Source organism: Anabrus simplex, chromosome 4 (assembly GCF_040414725.1).
Source record: "Anabrus simplex isolate iqAnaSimp1 chromosome 4, ASM4041472v1, whole genome shotgun sequence".
Lineage (NCBI taxonomy): Eukaryota > Metazoa > Arthropoda > Insecta > Orthoptera > Tettigoniidae > Anabrus > Anabrus simplex.
In genome coordinates this window covers 300,422,351-300,446,980 of record NC_090268.1, presented here as the reverse complement: position 1 = coordinate 300,446,980, position 24,630 = coordinate 300,422,351, and the positions used below count along the sequence as shown (strand labels likewise).

General features: G+C 41.0%; 1 protein-coding gene across 1 annotated transcript in view; it reads left to right on the top strand.

Moving 5' to 3' along the window:
- Svil (Supervillin) overlaps positions 1 to 24,630 on the top strand; it is a 356,712-nt gene that overhangs the window by 182,063 nt on the left and 150,019 nt on the right. The window contains exons 2-3 of the mRNA XM_068227397.1: positions 11,059 to 11,247; positions 14,569 to 14,674. Of these exons, the coding sequence (XP_068083498.1) occupies positions 11,059 to 11,247; positions 14,569 to 14,674 (295 nt within the window). The remainder of the gene's footprint in view (positions 1 to 11,058; positions 11,248 to 14,568; positions 14,675 to 24,630) is intronic.

Here is a 24,630-nt window from a genome sequence, read left to right as displayed (position 1 = left end):
TGCACCCGCGACTCCACCAGGGCGTGGAAAAAAAATTGTTAATGTTTTCTGCAGCATTTCATATCTGCCAGATGGTGACTGAATCCTAAAATTGCACCGCAATATGGTATGTGATTTGGGATAAATCAAAGGCATTGAGTGCTATTGCTTGTGATGAGTTGCTTTGCTACAGATTTCAGTGACCTATTTAATCAAGTTGTACACTTCAAAACTTCTCGTTGGATCTGCTGTCGTATAAATAGTTCATTTTATATTACGTGGGACGGATGTTTCAGATGTGGCCATGCAGTGAACCGTGGAGAAGGGGGAATATATATTTATACAGTATAATATCGCAATATATTTGCTTTCGTGATAATGAGTCCCTTTTATGTTTCCTCTACTTGTTAGCATAGGACTGTGAGTAAAACTACAGTAATTCTATGAAGAAATGTTCATTTCAGACGCAAGACTTCTTTGGACGGAAACTCTTGCACAGTATACCTATTGACCTAATTTGTTTCACGAAATTCTTGAAAAGCTTGTTAGTGAATGCTTTGCGCTTGGTAAGACTTCGCTCAAATGTACAGAAAAGATTCTGAATGTGATATTTAATTTAGAGGGCATATGTAGTGTGCCAGGTGGAGTGGCTTTGGAGCCAAGCTCTGCATTCGGAAGATGCGTGGGTTCGAACTCTACCGCCGGCTGTCCTGAGAATGGTTTTCTATGGTTTCCCATTTTCACTTCCAGGCAAATGCCAGGACAGTTCCTATTCATAAGTCACAGCCGATTCCTTCCACGCCGTTGCCAAATTTCATTCGCCATCATTCATTTCATTCTGAGCTGAGGCTGGCGTCATGAATGGAATCATCTCCCCTCATTCCCGACCCCGTATCAAGAAACGAGACTATGCACGTACAGTATACTGTATAAGGTGTGTGTTATATAACCGGTGTTACTGTGGTACAGTCGTTTAAACATTGGGATAGGTGATTGTATTTATGGTGATTGGTTGTAAATTGAGAATCATCCCTTGAAATAAGGTTCTGATGGTGGTGGAGGAGATAGTAATGGTAGTTCCAAGGGAAATAAATGGGAGTATATCATCCCCTTGGAACATTTAGGAAGAGGAAAGGGAGTTCTCCAGACTCATAAACCTGGCCGATCTCCGTCGTAGTCTGAAGTTGTTTAGCACCGTCCCTCTTATGCGAGATGAAGAGTAGTCAGTAGAGCTCGTCGTCCGTTTTATGAGGGATAGTGAGTGATCTGTTTTATCCCTGTTTTATATTACATGTTTTAAATTATGTTTTACAGTTACTCTTTTAAGCTAAGTTACCGAGGGGCAAATTTTAAACAAGCATGCCATTACGGATCTAAAACGTAATGTTCGTCCAATAATAATAATAATAATAATAATAATAATAATAATAATAATAATAATAATAATAATAATAATAATTCCGTCGAACAATAACGTCTGGCAGTCATTGTTGTATAGGCAATCGAGGCCTCCTAGAGAAGTACAAAATCAAGGCTTCCAGTATTATGCACCCTTGGTGCTAAGTGGGATAGCGTAGGTACTTCTTTGCCCGGCCGCTTTTACGCCAGGAATTAACTTGTTAGTAATGTTTGTAGGTTGAGTTCATAGGGCCATGTGCCTCTTCAGAAGAAAATGTCTCACTGATGGGTCGAACCCACGACCTGCCGAATGAACGAGACAGCGCATCCCCCCCCCCTCTCCCCGTCGTGTACTGCTTGAAATGGGTGAATTTCGTTTGATGTGATCCCGTAATGTGTCCAACTGTATACGTTAGACCACACCGATATCAGTGTATTAGCCGGCCCCGCGGTGTAAGGGTAGCGCACCTGCCTCTTACCCGGAGGCCCCGGGTTCGATTCCCGGCCAGGTCAGGGATTTATACTTGGATCTCAGGGCTGGTTTGAGGTCCACTCAGCCTATATGATTATATTTGAGGAGCTATCTGACGGTGAAATCGCGGCCCTGGTCTAGGAATCCAAGAATAACGGCCGAGAGGATTCATCGTGCTGACCATACAACACCTCATGACCTGCAGGTATTAATTCTTCTGATATCTCGCCAACTCAAGATCTGGAGAAATAAAAATACAAAAGTAGTTGAACGCAATTAAAAGAAATAAAATAACTGAATCAAAGTAATTGAGGAAACACTGGTGGAGGTACACTTCTATACACACTGACTAGGCATATCCCATGGACGATTTCGATCGAAAGTGCGGCGGAATTGTGAAAATGGAGAGTATATAATGTCTCCTAGGCTTAATGGCGACTACATAACGGAACGGCAGATTGTAAAAGTGCGCGGCAATTGTGTTACTAGATAGATTATGGTTGCAGCAGCAATGATATGAGATTTTCGACAGTGAAGGGTTTTTCGCAGAATGAGCAAAACTTGATTGTCGAGAGAAGATGGGCGATGCAAGCTTGTAATTTTACGTGACTGTTGATATCGTGATGTTAGTTTTGCATGTAATTCGAACCCCAGGGACATGGCTTTTCACTTCATAAAACTTACATGCATTGACTGGGATTCGACCTGCGATCGCCTGTGCAAATGACACTCGGCTATCACGGCTCCATTGTGGAAAAAGGCCATGGCTAGATGGTCCGTGTATTAGGGCGGGGAGTATGAACAGCTGCATCAAACTAATTTACAGACGTGACTCACGTCAATCTAAGGCCACATCTTAACTTGGGAGCTGAGTGCACAAACGCACTATATTCTTCGTTTTATTGCTTCTCTGTTCGTCTTTAAAGAGCCAGATGGCAGCATTAGTCGGTGGACATGAAAGCTTCGTCTACGGTGTAAAAGATATAGGCGAGTGTGTTCGATTGACTAAGTTAAAGGGCCGGCAGTTCTGCACATGTGTGCGCGGACCTTCACATAGTTAGAACCAGATTACATCAAGTGCGCCGTGCCATGTGTGACGTCAGGCACTCGCACATGGTTATGGTTTTGGCACTTTCACTGTCACATCGTGTCCACACTTCCAAGTATCGAATCGCGAGTATCTTGGGGAAAGCTATTTTTTCCTCTTTCTTGTCTCAGGTGATGGTCTGTGTAAATTAGAAGTAATAGTTCTTTATATTTTTACTCTAAACGTGTCATGTTCTGTTTGAGGTCGTTTCAGAACGTGCTTGGAAAGCAGAATGGCAACTGTTGCTCGTGCCATCGTTTCAGCTAACCCGGATTGCTATTCTCTTCTAGCAGAACGTATCCGTCGTTGATGGGCCGATAGTTGGCAATGTCAGACCTGCTTTGTACCCTTCATAGACGTGTCATTTCTAAGCAGCAAACTTCGCACATGCTGTCCAGTCTGAATTGGTACGACCAAATATCCAGCCGAACAGCGCTTGGTTGGCGGGTGCTCTGGAAGGCATGGTTTAATACACCAAAGCCGAAATTCCTGGAGAACCATTAGAATTACAAACAAAATAATAATGGTATTGTGTGTGTGTGTGTGTGTGTGTGTGTGTGTGTGTGTGTGTGTGTGTGTGTGTGTGTGTGTGTGTGTGTGTGTAGGAAACTGAATTCAGAACATACACGCTGGGCTTTCCATTGGTTATAGGACTAACCATTTGTCTATGATTGTGCTTTTTAGAGGATTAAACAATTGCAAATTCAGTAAATACCTACATATTAATGGTCGCCATTTAGAAAAGTTGGAATAAGCTTGTGTTTGAACTTAATATCTGTGGCAATCCATATAAAATTTCAGCTCTGTTTGTCCATTAGGTAAGGTATGATTGAGCAAGAAATGAAGACAGCATCTCATTTTAAACTGTTGCAAGATTTTTTTGTAAATAATATCGCAAAAATTATATTTTTGGGTCAATATCTTGTAACAAAATATAGCGGAATATGCCCGCCGTTTAGTTATAATTAAATAATTAAAGACTGAGTCTAACCATCGTCGCCTTGTCTCCCTCTGCTTCTCTTAACCTCAAAGGCCAACCCCATTATTCTTCTACGTACCCTCTCTATCCTCCTTCATTCGCCTCACATAACCCCACCATCGAAGCTGGTTGATACGTAGAGCTTTATCCATCTAGTTTATTCCAAACTTAGTCTCTTAGTCTTTATCTTCGTATTTTGAGTACCCCCTGCCGATCTTCCCAACTGTTTGTACCAGCGATCGTTCTCGCTACTTCCATGTCTGTTGCTTTTAACTTATAAGATATCCTTAGTCCACCCAGCTTTCACCACCGTACAGTAAAATCGGTCTGGAAACAAACTGATGTAAGGATAGTTTCGTCCGATTGTCCGGCAGCCGCTTGTTTACAATAAGAAACTGAGTAAATTAGGAAAATAATGATACCAAGCGCATATCTTTGAAATAATCCCGATTTAAAGCGTTAAAAGAACAATAGGTACATATTTTGACTTATACTGTGTAACCAATGTTTAATGTACCGGTATTTCAGAATTGTTTTAACTGTGTGTACGTATACATCTGATACGAGAATAATTACTACTACTGTTGTTTAGAATTTCAAATTTCTAATTAGTTTTAAAAGGATTAATTAAAAATATAATGGAAGTTGTAAATTTAATTCACCGGACGAACGCTTCTGTCGTAGAAGAGCTCAAGATCAAGGACAGCCTCATGAAGAAGGTTAGTCAGGCCTATTTGAGATACTTTGGCCACATATTAAGGAGCACTGGAGCTATAGAAAAACTAATCGTAGAGGGCAAAGTGCAAGGAACGAGGACCCAGCGAAGTGCTCCAGTAATGTGGATTGACCAGATGATGGAGTTGGTTGGGAGGTCACTACATCAAGCGACGCATCTAGCGCAGGATAGAAGAGCATGGCGAAAACTCTGCAACCACATGCCACCACACCCTGTGAAGTGTTGTAATAAGTTGATGACTACTGATAAATAAATATAATAAATAAATAAAATCATGAATAAAATATGTAAATAAAATTACTCAAAAACTTAATAAAATTATTAAGCATAATTAACCGAAATGTCCGTAGTATGGGCGCCAGAGTTCACCAGAATGGATCCCTCGAATTTAGATAAGAGCATGATAGACTTTATATCCCAGGGCGTGTACATAATGCTGCGTACTGGTACATCTGCTGCAGGCCTTACCTAACCTCCTGAAAACGACTAATTAGGTAGGAACTGCACCTAGGTTTATCAATAACACTGATTCTAAAATAGCTAACTATATTCTGAACAAATTCCGTGCATGAGCACCTCATCAACATACAACATTATACATATAATACACACATAAAATATTGCTGGAAGACTCCATATTTACAACACAACAATAATGAAAACCGTGGGAAAACGAAAACGAGAACTAGGTTACCATTTGTAAATAGTCCGATGAACAATGTACATGTATGAAGATAAATACCCTTCACAGTCTATATCAATTCGACTTACCGATTCTCATAATCGGCAGTTATCACATCACACAGATACTGTACCTTGTACTACTGTGTTCACATATTTTAACACTTGTTGTAAAGATATATACACACGTCTGTCGATCCTCAACATAAATTTATGGAAAGTCTGAGATAGCTTTCACCAACATATAATGCTAGGCCGCCACAAGTGCTACAATACTTAATGCGCAAGCACTCTCCACAATCAGCCACTTTCCACAAACATAACACGACTACGCTCCACGAACGTTTGAAGTCCAGTCCATTGCAGCCATGTCAATCCAGTACCGTGTCTCAGCACCACTTCCTTCCCGTACAGTCCGTCAGTTGTAGTTGTAGTTATCTTCCTTCTCGTTCCTTTACCTTCACCTTTACAATCACCCTTACAATGTTTCTCATACAATCTCTCATACAATCCTCTGGTTGCCGCCGTATGACCAACCTTTATAGACATCAACATCCCCCTCCTCTCAGATGAGACGTCTGGATTGGTGCTTGCCAGCCAATCATGAGTGATCTCAAATCAAGACCAAGCCCTGAACTACTTCTTCCTCCCAAGACAATAACAAACTCTGGGGAGTTTTCATGAATCACCAAACTTTCCTGGTACAACAACAAGCTTATCTCATCAGGCTGGGATATATACACGAGTAATGGAATTTCCTGACACAAGTACATCACAACAGACACTGGGGTAGCCAGATGACTCATTCAAATTACCAGAGTTATTACAGCAATGTTTTCCCACTCGTGCAAAACAAATTACTCATACCTACATATGTGGATATCTTCCAGCTTACCAATATAAATGACAAAACATACAAATGAAATACTGATAATAATAATAATAATAATAAATCGAATACTGACAATAATATCTCTAACTTCTACATATAATTCGGGGGTGTGATATATGTACTATCACAGTGTACATGGATAGTAGATAGATAGATAGATAGATAGATAGATAGATAGATAGATAGATAGATAGATAGATAGATAGATAGATAGAACTCCCACACTCTTGAGTGACTTTGAAGCATTTAGTGCTCTTGAAGCTGCCCATTAGAAATCTGAGGTCAACTTACTAAGGAATATTTTTATGTAGGAAAACCCTACATAGGCCGACAAACAACCGACTACAATACCGGTCAAAAGTTTAGAACCACATAAATAAATAATGGAATGTCATCTAGAACGTACAATTGTGCCACTAGACCTCTGTATTGCTTTTTCTGATTTTTTTTTTTTTTTTTTTTTTTTTTTTTTTTGCAAGTTGCTTTACGTCGCTCCGACACAGAAAGGTCTTATGGGGACGGAGGGACAGGAAAGGGCTAGGAGTGGGAAGGAAGCGGCCGTGGCCTTAATTAAGGTACAGCCCCAGCATTTGCCTGGTGTAAAAATGGGAAAAACCATCTTCAGGGTTGCCGACATTGGGGTTCGAATCCACTATCTCCCGAATATTTTCTGATTTCTTACATCTAATAGGATATATGTGGCCTGATTTCATTGAGTTTGGTCAAGTATCATATAAATTTTAACTGTTGGAAGGTCACAGAAAAAAATCAAAAACTTTGGAAATATAATGTAGCCTACTGATACTCTTATTGGTTGCAAATATTATCCCCAAGATTTTTTGTAGCCTTAGCAATGTTTAACGTGCCGGTATTTCAGAATTGTTTTGTTTATATATTTATGCTTTTGATGCGACGATGATAATAATAATAATAATAATAATAATAATAATAATAATTACTACCATTGTTTTGAAATTTTTGTGCAAATGTAACAAATACGAAAATATGCGGCACCAGTTTTTGCGTGATTTTTATTTTTATTTTCCAAAGCAGATGATCGTCGATTTTTCCTTCTCATCACGTATGGTCCAAGGTCCCAGGGCGAGATATCGGCGTAAGACTTACCTGCCGTGATAGTTTCCCATGCACTCTACAGATGGCATCCAAGAACTAGGAGTTGTTAGAAAAAGTTGTACCTGAAGCTCTAACTCATATTTCCGCGTGAAAATGAATATAAATAGAATGCCCGAAGGATGTTTTTCAGTTATACCACTTGTGATCCTAATGATTTGGAGGCGAGGTACTTATCTTGAATTTCATTGTCATGTTACCAGATGCGAATAATTTACACTTTCATGGGGTCCTTCAAAAAGCGCGCCAGTTTCGTTATATCAAATTATGAAGTTTATTTTGTCAAAACACATTAACAAATTATATAGACATATTCATCACACACGTTCCAATTCCAGGTATCGAAAATGCAATAACTCTGTCCGTGTAATTCGCTATGACTGCCTGACAAGATTCCACTTGGATTTAGCCAACAACTCGTCGAATTTCTTCCTTTAACGCGCGGATGTTGCCAAGGGAGATGTTCAATCAATTTCCAGTTTCTTTAAAATCATTTAAGAAAAGGCTAGGAAAACAACAGATAGGGAATCTGTCACCTGGGCGACTGCCCTAAATGCAGATCATTAGTGACTGATTGAACATCGCAGGTCAAGTCACATGACCTTGGTGGCCATTGTTGGTCACCATTACGCAAGATGAGCCGATGAGGAAAACCGCTTAGGTATCAACTCAATTGTTTTAATGTTCAATGCTGAACCCGTTTCATTGAACTTTACCATAAATCTACGAACTGTTGATTAATTCGGTACTTCATTACGCCCTAGAATCGCGTGAAGACGTCTGACATTTGCTGCATAACTTTCTCCGTTGTGATAAAACGTTTTCACAATTAGCACACGTTGCGCAGTAGTAAACTGCTCCGTGGCTAGGACACACAATGAAGAAATGCGAAAACTTCAGACTGAAGCAACAGTCGGAATGTTTATGGATACCGAAACGATACGCAACAATGTCGACTACCGAGAAAGAAAAACATCGCGGGATTCAGAACCGGCGCACATTTTGAAGGACCATGTAATACCTTTAATAATGGACTGCCAGCTAAGGATATTGGTTCTTAGTTGCGTTATGCAGTACTGTCGTTTGGGAATCGGAGTGGCTACCTGAGTACGATCTGAGACAACGAGTTATAAGTTACACAGCTATAGCTAGCGTGTAGTGACGTTCTTCTGATCGCCTTATGTTAAAGATGTGAATAGAAGACTTTCGCATGTATGTAGGCAGGAAAGATAAAGCACCCCTCGAGTTGGCCAATTTTTCTGCCGGAGACAATCTCATACTATTCGAAGACAATACACCTAGTGACCTTGATATTAGCTTTATAAGCGACAGTAATCAAGTTACATTATCTGAAATGTAAGAAAAGTAAAGTCCCCTTTTAAGTTTGATATCGTACTCCGGGCATTTAAATCTGTTACGCTTCTTTGTAAATTGTACGACAGGAGTCGAATTGTCTGCCGATAATCCATTAACTTTTCTGCTTTCCACAACAATCAAAACCACCTCAGGTCAGTCCTAACATTGACAAACTATTGAAGTAGTCTTTGAAACCTCTTATAGTTCAAGTGAACTTCTATTAGCTACCCTTGTTTATTCAGTCTACCGTGGTGGTCTTCATGCGTGACGTCAGGACCCTTCTCGACATACCGGAAGTTTTCAGCGGGACTGTGGGAACATCGTTCAAAGTCGTATTAGGAATGTCGTGATAGCCGTAAAATTTTCATGCGTAATTTCCTCTGTTTTGGACAGCTACCCTTAGAAAATGCTGAGATAGTATGTTATTTGAAGTACTAGAACACCTGTCCCAACAGTTGTACATATCGATATCACCAGACCTGTTTGCATAATTTTTCAAACTATCTAACTTACCGATCGACTTCCTGTCCTCCAGGGCCGGTATCGTAAATCTATACAATATTATATTATCTTCAACTATACAGTACACCATCAGGCGAGATTGGTTATGGGCCGATTCCTAGATGTTACGCCCCTTTAAACAACAATCCAACAAGTGATTGGTTATGCGATAGGGAGACCTGATGGGTGATTCTGAGGATGACATTCGTTGTGCATACATACACACATACACGTTTTAGTCAACAACCGGGATTAAAGATAAATAAGAAATGTACGCGGTTAGACAACAGTAAACGGTTCTATGCTGGGCTACGTCAAATATTGGTGACAATTCTGAGCGTAATGTCCTCTGTTTTGGAGAGCCACCCTTAAAAAAATGCTGAGATAATATGCTATTTGAAGTACCAGAACACCTCCCCTAACAGTTATACAGTACATTCAAATTATTACAGCTCAGAGAGAGAGATATATGGCGATTTGTATGTATCACTTTGCTTTTAATCCGTATAGCCTGCATTTGAAATACTTCGGATTGAACCTAGTAATTCAGAGTACTTGCCACTATCTACACTCATCTGCATGCTGGTATGGGAGAGTTAGATGCTGATAGATCACTAGACAATTTTTAAATTGGAATTTACGTGTGAACTTGTGTTAGAGGATCGATTCCCCCCTTAACAAATTCGTGTTACGACGTACTTCACTGTATGTGAAATATTTCCACTTTTCATGTGGTCTTCCCGCTGCAGTGAAATAGAGGTTGCATTCATAGAACGTAGACGACCGTACCTGATCTTCGTATCCCATATCGATCATTGCAATGATAATGGAACTCATCGAGCTTTCATATCTCCTTTCTGAAGTTCATTGATGAAATGAAATGGCGTACGGCTTTTAGTGCCGGGAGTGTCCGACGACATGTTCGGCTCGCCAGGTGCAGGTCTTTTGATTTGACTCCTGTAGGCGACCTGCGCGTCGCGATGAGGATGAAATGATGATGAAGACGACACTTACACATAGCCCCGAGCCAGCAGAATTAACCAATGATGGTTAAAATTCCCGACCCTGCCTGGAATCGAACTCGAGACTCCTGTGACCAAAGGCCAGCACGCTAACCACTTAGCCATGGAGCCAGACTCATTGATGATAGATCCAGTATAAGGTGAAATGAAGGTGACGTTTATAGTGCATGCAGATTTATCCTAAAACTGTTATAGGGTGGACCGTGGGTAGTGAATAGGGAAAGAGGTGAAACCTAGCTGTTCTGAGCTATATTCGCAAATCTTTTCATTGAAGCAGAACATATTATTCTTCATTAGTGTCTCGTGTATCGAATATGATGGGGATAGAGTATGTAAGAATTATAGCATTAAATTTTCAGAAAGAGATGTGTAACAATCATCAAGTAACGTAGCCTTCAGTTTATTTTGGTTAGAAATAAATTATAGGTGTTTAAGAAGAAATAGAGACCGAGAGTGTTGGCCGTGCGGTTGGAGTCGCGCAGCTGTGAGCTTGCATTTGGGAGACAGTGGGTTCGAATCCCACCACCAGTAGCTCTGAGCTCTGATGACAGTTTCCCATCTTCGCACCAGGCAAATGCGGGCGTATAGGCCACGCCCACTACCTTTAAAATCCTAACATTTTTCCATCCTTCCGTCGCCGAAAACCTTGGATGTGTTAGTGCGACGTTAAACAATGAGAGGAAAAAATGAAAGAGAGAATTAACACTCCCTGGATTACTGCAACTTTGCTTTTTCTCGTAATTAATACGTGACTATATAATTTTGTACCTTGAGTGTTCTATCGATTAAGGAGAGTTTAACATTTAATCTTTTCTGTTGTGTAGGGCGCACCTGTCGGGCCAGCCCCCTCCCCCGCACCTGGTGAAGAGCCAGAGCCACTCCTCTGTGCCTGCATGTGGCACGAGCGGCCGTCAAGATGAAGAACCCCTGAGAGGACTGCAAAGGAGCAGTACTCAGCCTCTGGGCAAGGAGCTGGATACCGACACCATGAGCGGGGCCAGCATCAGAGACAGGTGAGTGCGTTGTAGAGTTACAGGTGGCCACATTTTATGTATAGTATTGTTAATTGCAGGTGGGTATATTACAGGCATTATTAGTTATAGGTGGGTACATCATAAATATTGTGAGGGACAGATGGGTACATTACCGGTATAGATATTGTGAGAGATAAGTGAGTGCATTATGATCAGTTTGGTTTCATCTTAGATAATATTCTGAGATGTGGGTGAGTACGTTATAAATATTGTGAGGGATGGTACGTCTTAGACGTATTAGTTTCATCATAGACTTTGAGAGACAAGTGGTAGGAGACATTCGTTGGTCACTTATTATTAGTGTCAAAAGGGAAGCTGTTAACTTTGTGGTCGTTTTTATGAAGTAAAATATTTTGGCCTGGCGCAAAATTTTTCGGAACGCAGCGTATTGACTGGGTGGGATAACGCGACATCATTGCGGGTGCTTGGTGAATCAATTCTGAGTAGCCTTTAGAGTCCAAAATGCTTCCCATTTGGCACAGATTGCAGTTCATTACTGATTCATTTAAAATTAAAAGGAGAGTTTGTGGACTTGAACGATAGCGAATATTTCCTCTTGACAAATGTTAGCAGTAGGATTAGAAACGCAAAGGTATTGATAAATACAGCCGCGAAGACTGATACGATTAGGCTTGAGAATGTGCCTGTCATACTTATCATATGGAGAGGACAAACTATTTTTACATCAATTTTAGTGGGATTTTAAAAGTAGGCTCTATCTGGGGAGGGAAAACAATCCGAAGCTAACTTTTTACTAGTTCTCAGAAGTGCCTCAGGATATTGGCCTACATTAGTATTTGATACAAATGAACTTAAGCTAAGACCTTCTCTGCATTTCATCTTAAACTATAATGACTGTAAATTAACCCAAAATATCAACTTTTTAAGTATTTATTTTCATTTGATATTTTAAACAGTCTTGGTTTTACACAAAACTAACGGTTTTTACTACGATTTGTTTATACAGCCGGAGAGTAGGAGATGCTCTCTTTAGTGACAAGATTTGTACAGATATTTACGAAGTCGTTATTTATTTCTGTCATTCATTTTATATAACATTTATTTACGTCCTGTACTTTCTTAATTAAGAAACAAATATTTTATAAGAATATTCAGTCAAACGATGCCACTTGGGAGATATTCTCAATTTGAATAGAAGTATCAACGACAAATTATTGTCGCTCGTGTCTGTGTTAATATAGCCTTACGTAGAGTAAGTAGTTCACTACGTCCCTAGGAGAGAAACAAACAGGCTGCTAACGGGTTGCAGATTGAACAAGTAGAGTCTGACATCTGAGTGGCTAAGCATTGTAATTCTCATTCTCATTCACTCCTTAAGTCGTGATCCACATATTTTCCCAGCCACTTGGTATCTCACTTATCAATGCACCATACATAATAATGGTATATACAGTCCTGCTGTGCCAGTATATTTGAAATCTTACGGGCTGAACCAAAGGGTTACGTTCAAGACGTTCTTGCAGAGAAAAGGTAGCAGAACATTTGAATTTTTTCCTGAAAATAGTGATCATATGTGGTTATTGTCTTTTTATGTCTATGTAACTGCTCAACATGTACTGAGGAGCTGATGAGGTGGAATGCATGGGCAATAGGTGCTCATGTCATGCACGAAGCAAATTGGCTACTATACATGTGGGAGCGACGGAAGAATATTCAGGTGTATACAGTTTATCCACCGAGAACTGTACGAGAGCAGATCAGAAAATAAGTTGCACTTCCCAGTTATGGCCATTTATTACACCACCTATACAACAGCAACACGACTATAACGACATACACTGTAACATCACTTTTCCACATAGTTTCCAAGAGACTCCAAACATTTCTGCGAACGCACAACCAACTTGTCGATGCCGGACGCATAGAAATTTCCTCCAGCGTTCTGCAACCACTCGGAGACAGCGGCCTTCACCTCCTCATCGGTCTGGAAACCTCGACCACCGAGCTCCGTTTTGAGCTTAACGAACAGATGAAAGTCACATGGCGCTAGGTCGGGACTGTAGGGTGGATGTTGCCAGACCTCCCACTTGAAACGCTGCGGCAGTTCTCTCGTTTGGCGGGCCTTGTGAGGTGTTGCGTTATCGTGCAACAAAATCACACCGGCGCTCAATTTCCCCCGACGCTTCTCTTTAATCGCTTTACGCAACTGGTGCAACATTTGACAATACGACGCCGCGTTGATCGTCGTTCCTTTCGGCATGAATTACACGTGCAGCAAACCCTCCATGTCAAAGAGCACTGTCGCCATGACCTTACCGGCTTAAGGTTGAACCTTGGCCTCCTTTCGTTGTGGTAATGAGGATTGCACCCATTCCATTGATGTTCGCTTCGTTTCGGGGGTGAAGTGGTGGACCCACGTTTCGTCCCCTGTGACGATTCGCCGCAGAAACCCGTTGCCGTCTGCGGCATAGCGTTGCAAAAATGCCAGGGAGGTTTGGAAACGTTATCCCTTGTGCTTATCGGTGAGAAGACGTGGGACCCATCTTTGACACAGCTTACGATATCCAAGGTCCTCGTGAACAATGGTGAACACACTGCCATACGACATGTTCAGCTGCGTCGCGATTTCTCTCAGTTTAATGCGCCGGTTCTGTCTAATGATCGCATTCACACTGTTCACCTCTGTACGGGTCCTGGACGTTGCGGGCCTGCCTTCGCGATGGTTGTCCGTGATATCCGTGTATCCGGCTTCGAATTGCTGACACCACTTTACGATACCTCGCCGGGAAATGGCCCGTTCCCCATACACAGCACTGATTTCACGATGAATGTCCGTGCAATTCTTCCTTTTGGCCCATAGAAATCTGATTGTCGCACGCACTTCATATTTGGAGTGAACGTCCAATTGACGCGCCATTGCATTTGGCCGCTATTCACACAATACTAGACGAGACACCACAGCGACCTGCCTAACAGACGTGTGGACAGTGTCTGTCCCTTTCTCCGCTGTGCCCACGTTTGCGACACACAACGCGCTGCTGCGGCGCGTTAGTGCAACTAACCTTTTGATCCACCTACGTACAAAGATTGTCAAGCTATGCTGTATAGCCTTTAATTACAGACAGACATACGAATATAGACTGCAAATATTATACAGCAAATACGTTTCATTCTCGTATGTTTACAAATTTGATGACCAAGACAAGGTATTTTATAAAAGAGACCTAACAGTGTAATCAGGAAGCAGTCGTGTTTACCACTGATTTGTTTTTTGTCTTCAAAGTTTTGTCACATCTGCAAGAAATTACATGAGTGTATTATCGTTTGTTCCATATGCAGAATGGCTGCTCTGCAGAAGAGTGGCACCACGGACTGGAAAAAGCGGCTGTCCCGACTTAATCCTGAGGATGATCTCTCTCTTCTCGTTACCAACAACAAACTTAACGTAAGTTACCGCCATTCATAAGTAGTGCAGTTTGCTAATTCAGTATAATGTGTTATAAGTGTGTCTTGAGCCAGCCTTGTCAGTGCTTTCAAAATGATCTTGTTCACGCCAGATTCTAAAATACGAAGGCGGAAGTGGAGGGGGGAGAGGGCGGCAGTTCGGCCCCTAAGTACTGTGTTGTATCAAATTGAATTTACATGAATTTGCGAGGAACGTAATCTGAAGTTAGAGATATGCCACCAGAACGCATACAGTGCAAGCGTGAAAGTTCAAGGCAGATGACACAATAACAATAGGTTCAGCGAGTCGGCACAAAGCACAGCAGTACGCGACCTCATGGCCATGTCCGGGTGTAAAACTGCTCTTCTCCAAATGCTTTCATTCAGAGGATAACGAGATAAAGTACAAAAAGCTAGTATTTGAGGTACAGGATGAGTCCCGGAAGGGTTTCCGTCCTTCCTGCATGCCGCGTGTCTGCAAACGAAAGCGTGGTCACTGTCACGCTGTTCCCGTACGTCCGTTGAAAACTATGATAAATAGATGATAATCATGTTGAAAACAGAAACACAGTAAAATTTACCCCATTACTGAAAGTGTTGAAAATTCTCTCCCTCAGCCTGTAGACAAGCGTTGTAGCATGTGGTGATGTTCGGGTTCATTCTCTAAAATTTAGCCTCATGAATTTTCAAAATTTCGGTCTGAATTGCATTTTAAAATCTACAGAACATGAAAATACGCTGTCCAACACTTAGTTCAGAAGCCATGAAACGCACTAAACCGATCAATCACTGCTGTATAAGAAGCAATCACGCTGTAAGTTGTACGGAAGCTTATCGCAGACTAGTTGAGACCATAACGTCACTGGGCAAACTATCTGGTTCAGGCAGCTGTTGCATCATCCACTCGCCCAGACACGACACAAGGAATAACCAGCAATTTGACTGAAGTTTGCTCTGTATTAAAACATGTGTGTTGTATTTAAATAGGCTGGCCCTGTTGTCTAGGGGTAGCGAACCTGCCTTTTACCCGGACGTCCTATGTTCGATTCCGGGCCAAGTCATTGATTATTACCTGCATCTGAAGTCTGGTTCGAGATCCACTCAGCCTAAGTGAGAACAATTGAGGAGCTAACTGAGGGTGAGATAGAGGCCCCGGTCTAGATAGCCAGGAATAACACCTGATAGAATTCGTCGCGCTGACTACGCGGTCGCTTGGTAGGCCAAGATCCATTAAGAATGTAGCGCCATTGGCTCCATGACAGACGAGGTTAGAGGATCGTCTAAAGATGGATTCTCAGACATGTCAGGTAATGTTAGTCTCGGCGAAAAATTGTACAAAGTTAACCTAATAAAAATAATATCAGGTCTTTAACGTCTTTCATACGACGAATGAAAACGGAGATGATAAAAATTTTAGCCTTCTACTCATTTATATTAAGTATCTGGCGCTCTTAATGGGTGGTCCACGTTATGGCCTTCGGTTTATAAGGCCCTGAATTCGATTCCCGGCCAGGCCGGTGAGTTGTGCCGCATTTGGTTAAATCATCTAACCCGTGGGCTCGGTGGCTGTGATCGCCATAATACACATCTTCATTTAGGGTTTGTTTTTGGAAGACCATCCAGGCGTAAAACTGAGCTTAATGCACATTAGTGCCTGCTGCAGAAATTTAGGGTGGGGGAGCCAGAAAAGAAGTTACTATTGCGTCTTACAAAATTTTAAATTTTAAATGTGCGCTGTTAATTACAGAATTCTCTTTTTAAATACCTTTTTAACGTGGAAGAAGGGAGGAACCAACATATTTGAGTAGATGTGACCGATGAAGTGGGAAGGGCGGATTGCGTAGTCGTGTTTGTTATAGCCAAAGATGAAACTGAGGGACCAGTAATAAGTCATAATAGACTAATGTAAGTACTGGAGCTCGTAAATGTTGGTTCTGGACTCAGTATACATGTACAGACACCATAACACTGTGTATATAACTGCTTAGAGGAAAATATGAAAATTAGCGTTTTTCAAGACTAAAGTGATGCCAGTAAGGAAGATACCTGAGAGGATTGAATCTCAGGTCGAGCATACAATCTTGGAACCAGCTGATCATTTCAAGTATTTGGGACTGTGTTCTCCTAGGTTGGTAGTGCAGTATAGTAGGTGAAATTGAATCGAGGTACAGCAAAGCTAATGCCGTGAGCTTGCGGTTGTGATCAACTGTGTTCTTGTAAGAAAGAAGTTTGCTCCCGCACGAAACTACCTTTACATTGGTCTGTTTTCAGACCAACTTTGTTGTACAGGAGTGGTGGCGGTCATTATTGTTTTTAGGGGAACTTCAACCTAGCAACCATCCTCAAGTTAGAAATAACTAGCGAAAATGATCGCTGGTACAAACAGATGCTGTCAATGGCAGAAGCGTACTCAGAATAATGAGGTGATAAAGGCTGAGTTGGGAATAAATACGAGAGTGAAGCTGTACACACAAACCCGCTTCGGTGGTAGTTTTCTGAGGTGAATGGAAAAGGATGGGCTCGGTAATGAAGGTTGAGAGAAGTAGAGGGAGACTAAAGCGACGATGGCTAGACTCTTCTTAATGATGGGAAATGTGGAACTAAACGAAGCCATAGGTCGAGTTCCAAATAGAGGATTCTTGAAGAGTTCGTGAATTCACCGAGACTTGCACACTGAAAGTTGAAGAGCATAATAGTCGATAACTTGTGTGTATATATGTTAATTTTGCGCCCTGGGGCATAACCAAGTGGCAGTGTCACTGGCTTCTCACCAATGCGGGCCGAATGTATGCGGGATATTTTATTCGGATTCCATTTAAAACTGGAGGTCTTATGATTGTGTTTGGTTTTGCTACAAGTGATGCTGATATATATATATATTTTTTTTTTTTGCTAGGGGCTTTACGTCACTCCGACACAGATAGGTCTTATGGTGACGATGGGATAGGAAAGGCTTAGGAGTTGGAAGGCCTTAATTAAGGTACAGCCCCAGCATTTGCCTGGTGTGAAAATGGGAAACCACGGAAAACCATTTTCAGGGCTGCCGATAGTGGGATTCGAACCTACTATCTCCCGGATGCAAGCTCACAGCCGCACGCCTCTACGCGCACGGCCAACTCGCCCGGTGATGCTGATATGGTACGAAAGTTGTTGTAGGGTTACCCATGCACTCATGGTTTTTTAAAGGGATTATGAGCGGGGTTATGAGCTCTCTCTTTTACCGTAATCTGCCTGTGTTTAATTGGCTGGTTCAAGTCAGTAGCGTAGCCAGGATCGGCCGATGTGTGTGTGAGGGAGTATAGTTACAAAATGCTGATAGAACATAAATGAGGTGCGCGTGTCGTGCGCGCATGCATGACTTATTATGACACTGATACAAGTGAATTATGTTGATATTCAGATTGCAGTACACTACAAAATCTTACAGAACAAGAATAATGCGATCAAGGTGAACAGTTTTACAGCGAATTATATGTTCAGTTTATAATCTAAAATCCAGTTTTCGAGGTTTCTTAGATTCATCAGATCTGTTGGTTTTACAATTATGTCTCTGAATGTTTTGTTTTATTGTTTACTGTCTATTTCTGTTTATTTTCTTTAAATATCCCTCCTCTCTGGCTATGCCCCTGATTCAAGTATATTGTGCGTGTAGAATGCAGGCCACTCATTGATGACGAACGTTATGGTTGTTTCATTATTTTTGACGCAGTATTGTCCTTAACCTGAGAAAAGAGCTTTATAATTGTTTCATTATGTTAATAACAGTGTTCCATTGTTAATTCGTGTGGCCCATTCATCTTCAAGCATTATAAATCTGTGATAAACGCATTGTGTTCTGGAGAATTATTACAAGCTATCAATTACTGCTGTGCCGTGTGCAGTGAACCTTATTGTTGTGTGATGTTTTAATAGCTGCATAATTTGAGGGACTTGAGCTTCTGTCCGTCTTCACTCTTCAGTATAGGATGGCTGTTGTTGTTTATGTTCACATTAGGGGGAACAAAACGGAACATGTAGCCCTTTCCCCACCTGAAAACTTTTTTGTTGATAAACTTAGAAGTACAGTTTTAAAATGACCACAAGTTCTGGAAAAGACAGAATACTTTTAAAAAAAGGTCTTTTGCCATATACATGTTCTGGAAAGGTAATGGCACAATCGCGCTAATTAAGTGTTCGAGTAAATTGTCCCTTTATGTGACTCAACAATTACATAAAACATTTTGAAATGTCTCTTAATTTAATCTTTCGGGAGGAGATAAAAAATAATGCTGCTGACAATGTTTAACAATTTGAATAATTTATATGAAAACATTCAACCATATATTCCATTTAATATCTTAATGTGTTTCTATAGATAATTTCTCGACATTACACGCGTGTGTGGAACGTTTTAAAACCGTTGTTTTACTTGGAGAGGCGTAGCTAGAAATCACACTTCACACTGCGCGGTTTGGTTCCACTTTATCACCTTAAAATTGTAGGCCTCGTACCTAGTGGCCAACCACAGTAACGCAAACAAATAGAAACACACTGTGTAAGACCTGCACAATAATGCGATTAATTGCAGTCTGGGTTGATGCTGCAAAAGCTCGGATTAAGTGGGAAAGGATGAAAACCGAATATTCGTCAGCTTATCCCAGTTACTTCTTAGGTCGCTGGACCCACCCAGACCCATTTTGTTTTTGGCCGGGGATTTAAGGCTGGACGCTTCCAGGTGCCAAGTAATTTTTGAGATGAAAATCTCAACCCAGGATCGACCGGGATTAGAGCCTCGGCCTTCTGGGTGGGAAGCCAATAGATACGCCATTGAGCAAATCATGCATTCCCGATAGGAAGCGGAAATAAATGAAATATTGCTTACCTGCTTAATTTGCTCAGTCTTTGAACATGGAGGAAAATATTGAAAATGAAAATCCACAGCCTCTTCCCAGTCATTCGACCGGTTCAGGAATGAAATGAATGAAGCCCCCATCTAGAGGCGAGGATAGGAATTGTGCCGGCTGCCGAAGCCTGTCGCACTCCTCTGGGGCAATGGTTAAGGACTGACGGAAGATATGGTTTTAGGGGTGTTGCTGGAATGAAAGATTACAGGGGAAATCGGATTACCCGGAGAATAGCCTGTCTCACCTCCGCTTTGTCCAGCACAAATCTCACAAGAGGATTTGAACCGCTGAACCCAGCGGTGAGAGTCCGGCGCGCTGTCGCATGTGCCACGGAGACTGGAGGAAAATATTTATCTTAGATTCATCAAAATCCGGCCAGTTACATAGTTCTGTAAGCCAGTAATTAAGATCATAATTTCCATTGTGATTAACTTACTGTGCACTCGTAACGCGGTGGGTTTAGGTTCATTTTTCGATCAGTTATGTTCAGTCGCGTCAACGTTATTTGCATGTCCTTGCTAGTTTCGCCATAAATTTAACGAATCATTCAAGTCTTTGACCGGCCAAGACTACTACTGCCCAGCGATACGACCTGCAGATATTGGAATACCAGCTGGTCAGTATCACGACATCCTCAGCCGTATTGCATGGCTTTCTTGACCGGGTGCTATTAATTAGCTGACCATATTTCTTAAATAAATTGAACATTGAGACGGGGATTATTTAATATTGTGTATTCACGAAACAGTAAAATGTTACAGAAAGGTTTTTTTTAGTACTGTATAACCATGTTTGAGCTTAATGTTTCTATCGTTGGACTTGGTGGCAGAAACCATACAGAATTTATATAGACATACGATAGAAGGGTACCGTATTTCACTGCCTTCCATGTAGATTCGAACCCTTTGGAAGCCCACAACAAACATATCTATAGGTTCAGTTGTTTCTGAGAAACATAGAACTTCGTAGAACTTACATATTGACATACGCTCATTTTTTTTGATCGACTCTAATTGCTGTGCCTCTGTATTTTTGATCTGCAAATATAAACACGTTTTTCTATAATAATAATAATAATAATAATATAATTATATATTATTATAATATTAATATTAATATTAATATTAATATTAACTACGGCAATAAACGAAGCGGCGTATCGCGTGCGGCACCATATATTATTATAATATTAATATTATTTATTATTATTATTATTATTATTATTATTATTATTATTATTATTATTATTCGTGTGACTGTTGAAGCCGGGTGCTGCCCATGTAAGGCAGATTCTCATATGAAAGTAGGCGGCGTCTGAGAAATTTTATAGGCCTATATTTGTGGTGGATTGTATTATATGTGGTGTGCGAGATACAGGAATGTTGGGGATAGCATAAACACTCGGTTCCCAAACCTAATGAATTAACTGAATTAACCATTTACGATCAAAATCCTAAGACCCAGCCGGGAAACAAACCCAAGGCCTGAAAATCAAGATGGTGATTATTCAGCCATTGAGCCGGAGTTCTTCTTTAGAGAACCTGATTTGTTCTGCGTGCTTTATAGGAATATTCTATTCTATATATATATATATTTAACATATATATGGGTTCTGCCATTGCAGAATAAAAGTGAGTCCAAGAATGTTTGTTTTAGAACGTCCTATATCACCTTACCTTTTCGTATACATATGCACGTTTTGTCTTAATGTAAGCAAGGCTATGGAAGCACAAATTCTTGCCAGCAATTATTCTTTATTGTGGTGGGTAATGTGTCTTGCATACGCTGCTTGATGGATTGAACTACGGCAATAAACGAAGCGGCGTATCGCGTGCGGCACCATTTGCTTCTTCCCACGTTAATAAACACGCTGCCTTATCTGGATATAAACCATTACCCGACTCCATTGTGCACGAGTCTACAATTGGGAACATGCATCATTTTCAAAAATATTTTTTTTGAAAAGTACACCAATGAAATAGTACGTAAACGTATTACATTGTGGTATGTTGCCTTGTTTTCTACCATTAAAAAAATATTTAATAGTGCCTTTCCGCAAGGCGAGTGAAACGGCCTCTGACGTAAGCGGCGCGCTGTGACGTCACGATCCAGTACCGCATGGAGCTCTACCAGCCGTTGTGCATCAGCCGTTGCTAAAAGCCGATTGTTTATTATTCATGATCGCGAATAACTTCAAAATGACAGAAGAAAGGTTCAAAACAGCACAATCAGACAATCTATCATGTGTAAATGTCATCATTCTTGAAAAATAGTGACTTTTGTGGCCGCAGAAATTCGCGGATAACAAGCAAGTTTGTAAGTGGCGTCTTTTATATACGTGCAATGTACTGTAACCCATAGTATTAGGATAACAACGAACCTGGATAGATATCACATCAATTTCAACATTTCCTTCTAGACTAATTCCCCTATTAAAGAATAACATTACATTTTCGGGCTTTCAGCATTAGTAAAGTAAGAAATCGGATTTCAGCACTAACATAAACATATAGGTAGCATTATAGTACTAGTCCGCTTCTGTGGTGTAGTGGTTAATGTGTGCCACTCCCGGAGGCCCGGTTTCGATTCCCGGCTCTGCCATAAAAGTTGAAAACAAATAGTACGAGGGCTGGAACGGGGTCTACTCAGCCTCGGGAGGTCAACTGAGTAGAAGGGTTTCGAATCCCACCTCAGCCATCCTCGAAGTGGTTTTTCGTATTTTCCTACTTCTCCTCCAGGCACCTAAGGCCACGGCCGTTTCCTTCCCTCTTCCTTGTCTATCCCTTCCGATCCTCCCATCCTCCAACAAGGCCCCCTGTTGAGCATAACAGGTGAGGCCGCCTGGGCGAGGTAATGGCCCTCCTCACCAGTTTCATCACCATACTCAAAGTCTCACGTTCCAGGACACTGCCCTTGAAGTGGTAGAGGTGAAATCCCTCGCTGAGTCCGAGAGAAAACGAACCCTGAAGGATAAACTGATTAAGAAAGAAAGAAAGAAAGAAAGAAAGAAGGAAAGAAAGAAAGATCATAGTACTATAGGGCTATAATCTATCATTCCCAAAAAAATATATATTTATGGTTGGGACAACTGGCCTACCCACTTCCGGGGCCCATGAAAGAATTAAATATCTTTGTGGAGGGAAAAAGTTAAACATGATAAAGATAAATATGACTTCATCTAGTTTTCACAAGTCGGGCTGAGTGGTTCAGACTGTTGAGGTGCTGGCCTTCTGACCCCAACTTGGCAGGTTCGATCCTGGTTCCGTCCGGTGCTAGTTGAAGGTGCTCAAATACGTCAGCCTCGTGTCGGTAGATTTACTGGCACGAAAAATAACTCCTGCAGGACTAAATTCCTGCACATCGGCGTCTCCGAAAATCGTAGAAGTAGTTAGCGGGGCGTGAAGCCAGTAACATTAATTACATTTGGCTTTTAACAAGCTGAGCATATCAGGAAAGAAAAGTGTCCTGGTGACATTTTAGTCGCTCAATACAGGAATGTCTTTGGGTGCTGTGACTTTTACATTTTTTTTTTTTTTTTTTGCTGTTTGCTTTACGTCACACCGTCGCATATAGGTCTTATAGCGACGATGGGACAGGAAAGGCCTAGGAATGGGAACAAAGCGGCCGTGGCCTTAGGTACAGCCTCAGCATTTGCCTGGTGTGAAAATGGGAAACCACGGAAAACCATCTTCAGGGCTGCCAGCAGTGGGGTTCAAAACCCACTATCTCCTGGATGCCAGCTCACAGCTGCGCGCTCCTAACCGCACGGCCAACTCGCGCGGTATTTTTACCCTTCGGTTTATTGACTTGGCTTGTATAACCTAAAACTTAGGCTAAGTTGGATAATATTTTAAACACCTACATCACTATTTTCACCTGTGTGCAATTATGTTATTTATTTCATTAATATTATGATAATTATTATAATTGAGCATTGTTAACTTATAAGACCCCAACAGACAAGCATTGGTTTTGTGTAGAGTTATACATTTGTTAAATTCACGTTGTTTCCTTTCATGATGTACACGCCTATTCTTTGTTACATTATAGAGTATTTTGATATAGCCTAAATTTCTTTACCAATTAAGCTCTTCAATAAAGACATACATAACTGCCCCATGCCAAGATATATTGGTAGAATTAGAGCTGTCCAAATGGTTCATCCCCTTTGATTTATTATCTTGACATGGATCACCCAAAACATAGGTTAGGTTTGGAGAATACTTTAATAATCAGCATTATTTAATGCACTGTTTATTACTTTCATATTCCAAGATGTAATTGAAGCATTTAAATAAAGCATCATACATTAAAATTTAAAGTTTTACCACTAGAACAGCTGACATGGAAAAGTGATTTCAAAATTCAAACAAATTCATCTTACGTTAAAATCTTCAAAAAAATAAACTGTAGACTTTTCCGATATATCACCAGCATTTCTCCACCTCGCCAAAATCGATTTCTCCCTAGTTTTAGCGTCTTTGGAACGTTTATAAACAATTTGTTTGGTATGGTATGCGATGTGCTATTGCACATCGGGACTCTACACCATTTATAAGTTTCTGCCTCACTGTCTGCGCAGGATTCATTTGAAGTCTAAAATATACCACTCAGATTATTATCCAATGTATAAACCTCGAATTTAACCATACTAGACACTAACGTAAAGTAGAAATACGCGAAGTGTATCCTGCTTCTCACAGCACACTATGTGTTATTTCGTCAGCTAATTCAGTCAACCTGTACGATGACGTCAGGCCAATGAGATCGCGTACTTGCGTGACGTGACATTTTCGTAGATTTTTATCATGTTTGGAGTTATTATTTGTACATTCTGATCACATTTTTGAATTCTGCATGCAATTTTGAATCAGATTAGCATATTTTTAATTAAAACCCCGGATCATGCATGTTCCCTATTACTGCACTATCATGAGACTGAAGACGTTGATTTAAAAGTTTACGCCGATCTGATTGTTTCTTGTGCCGTATCGGTGCTGTTAGCACGCTCAGCCTTAGCCCATAAGGTATACCACCGACAGGGGCTGAATAAGAGACTGCAGAGCCACAATTA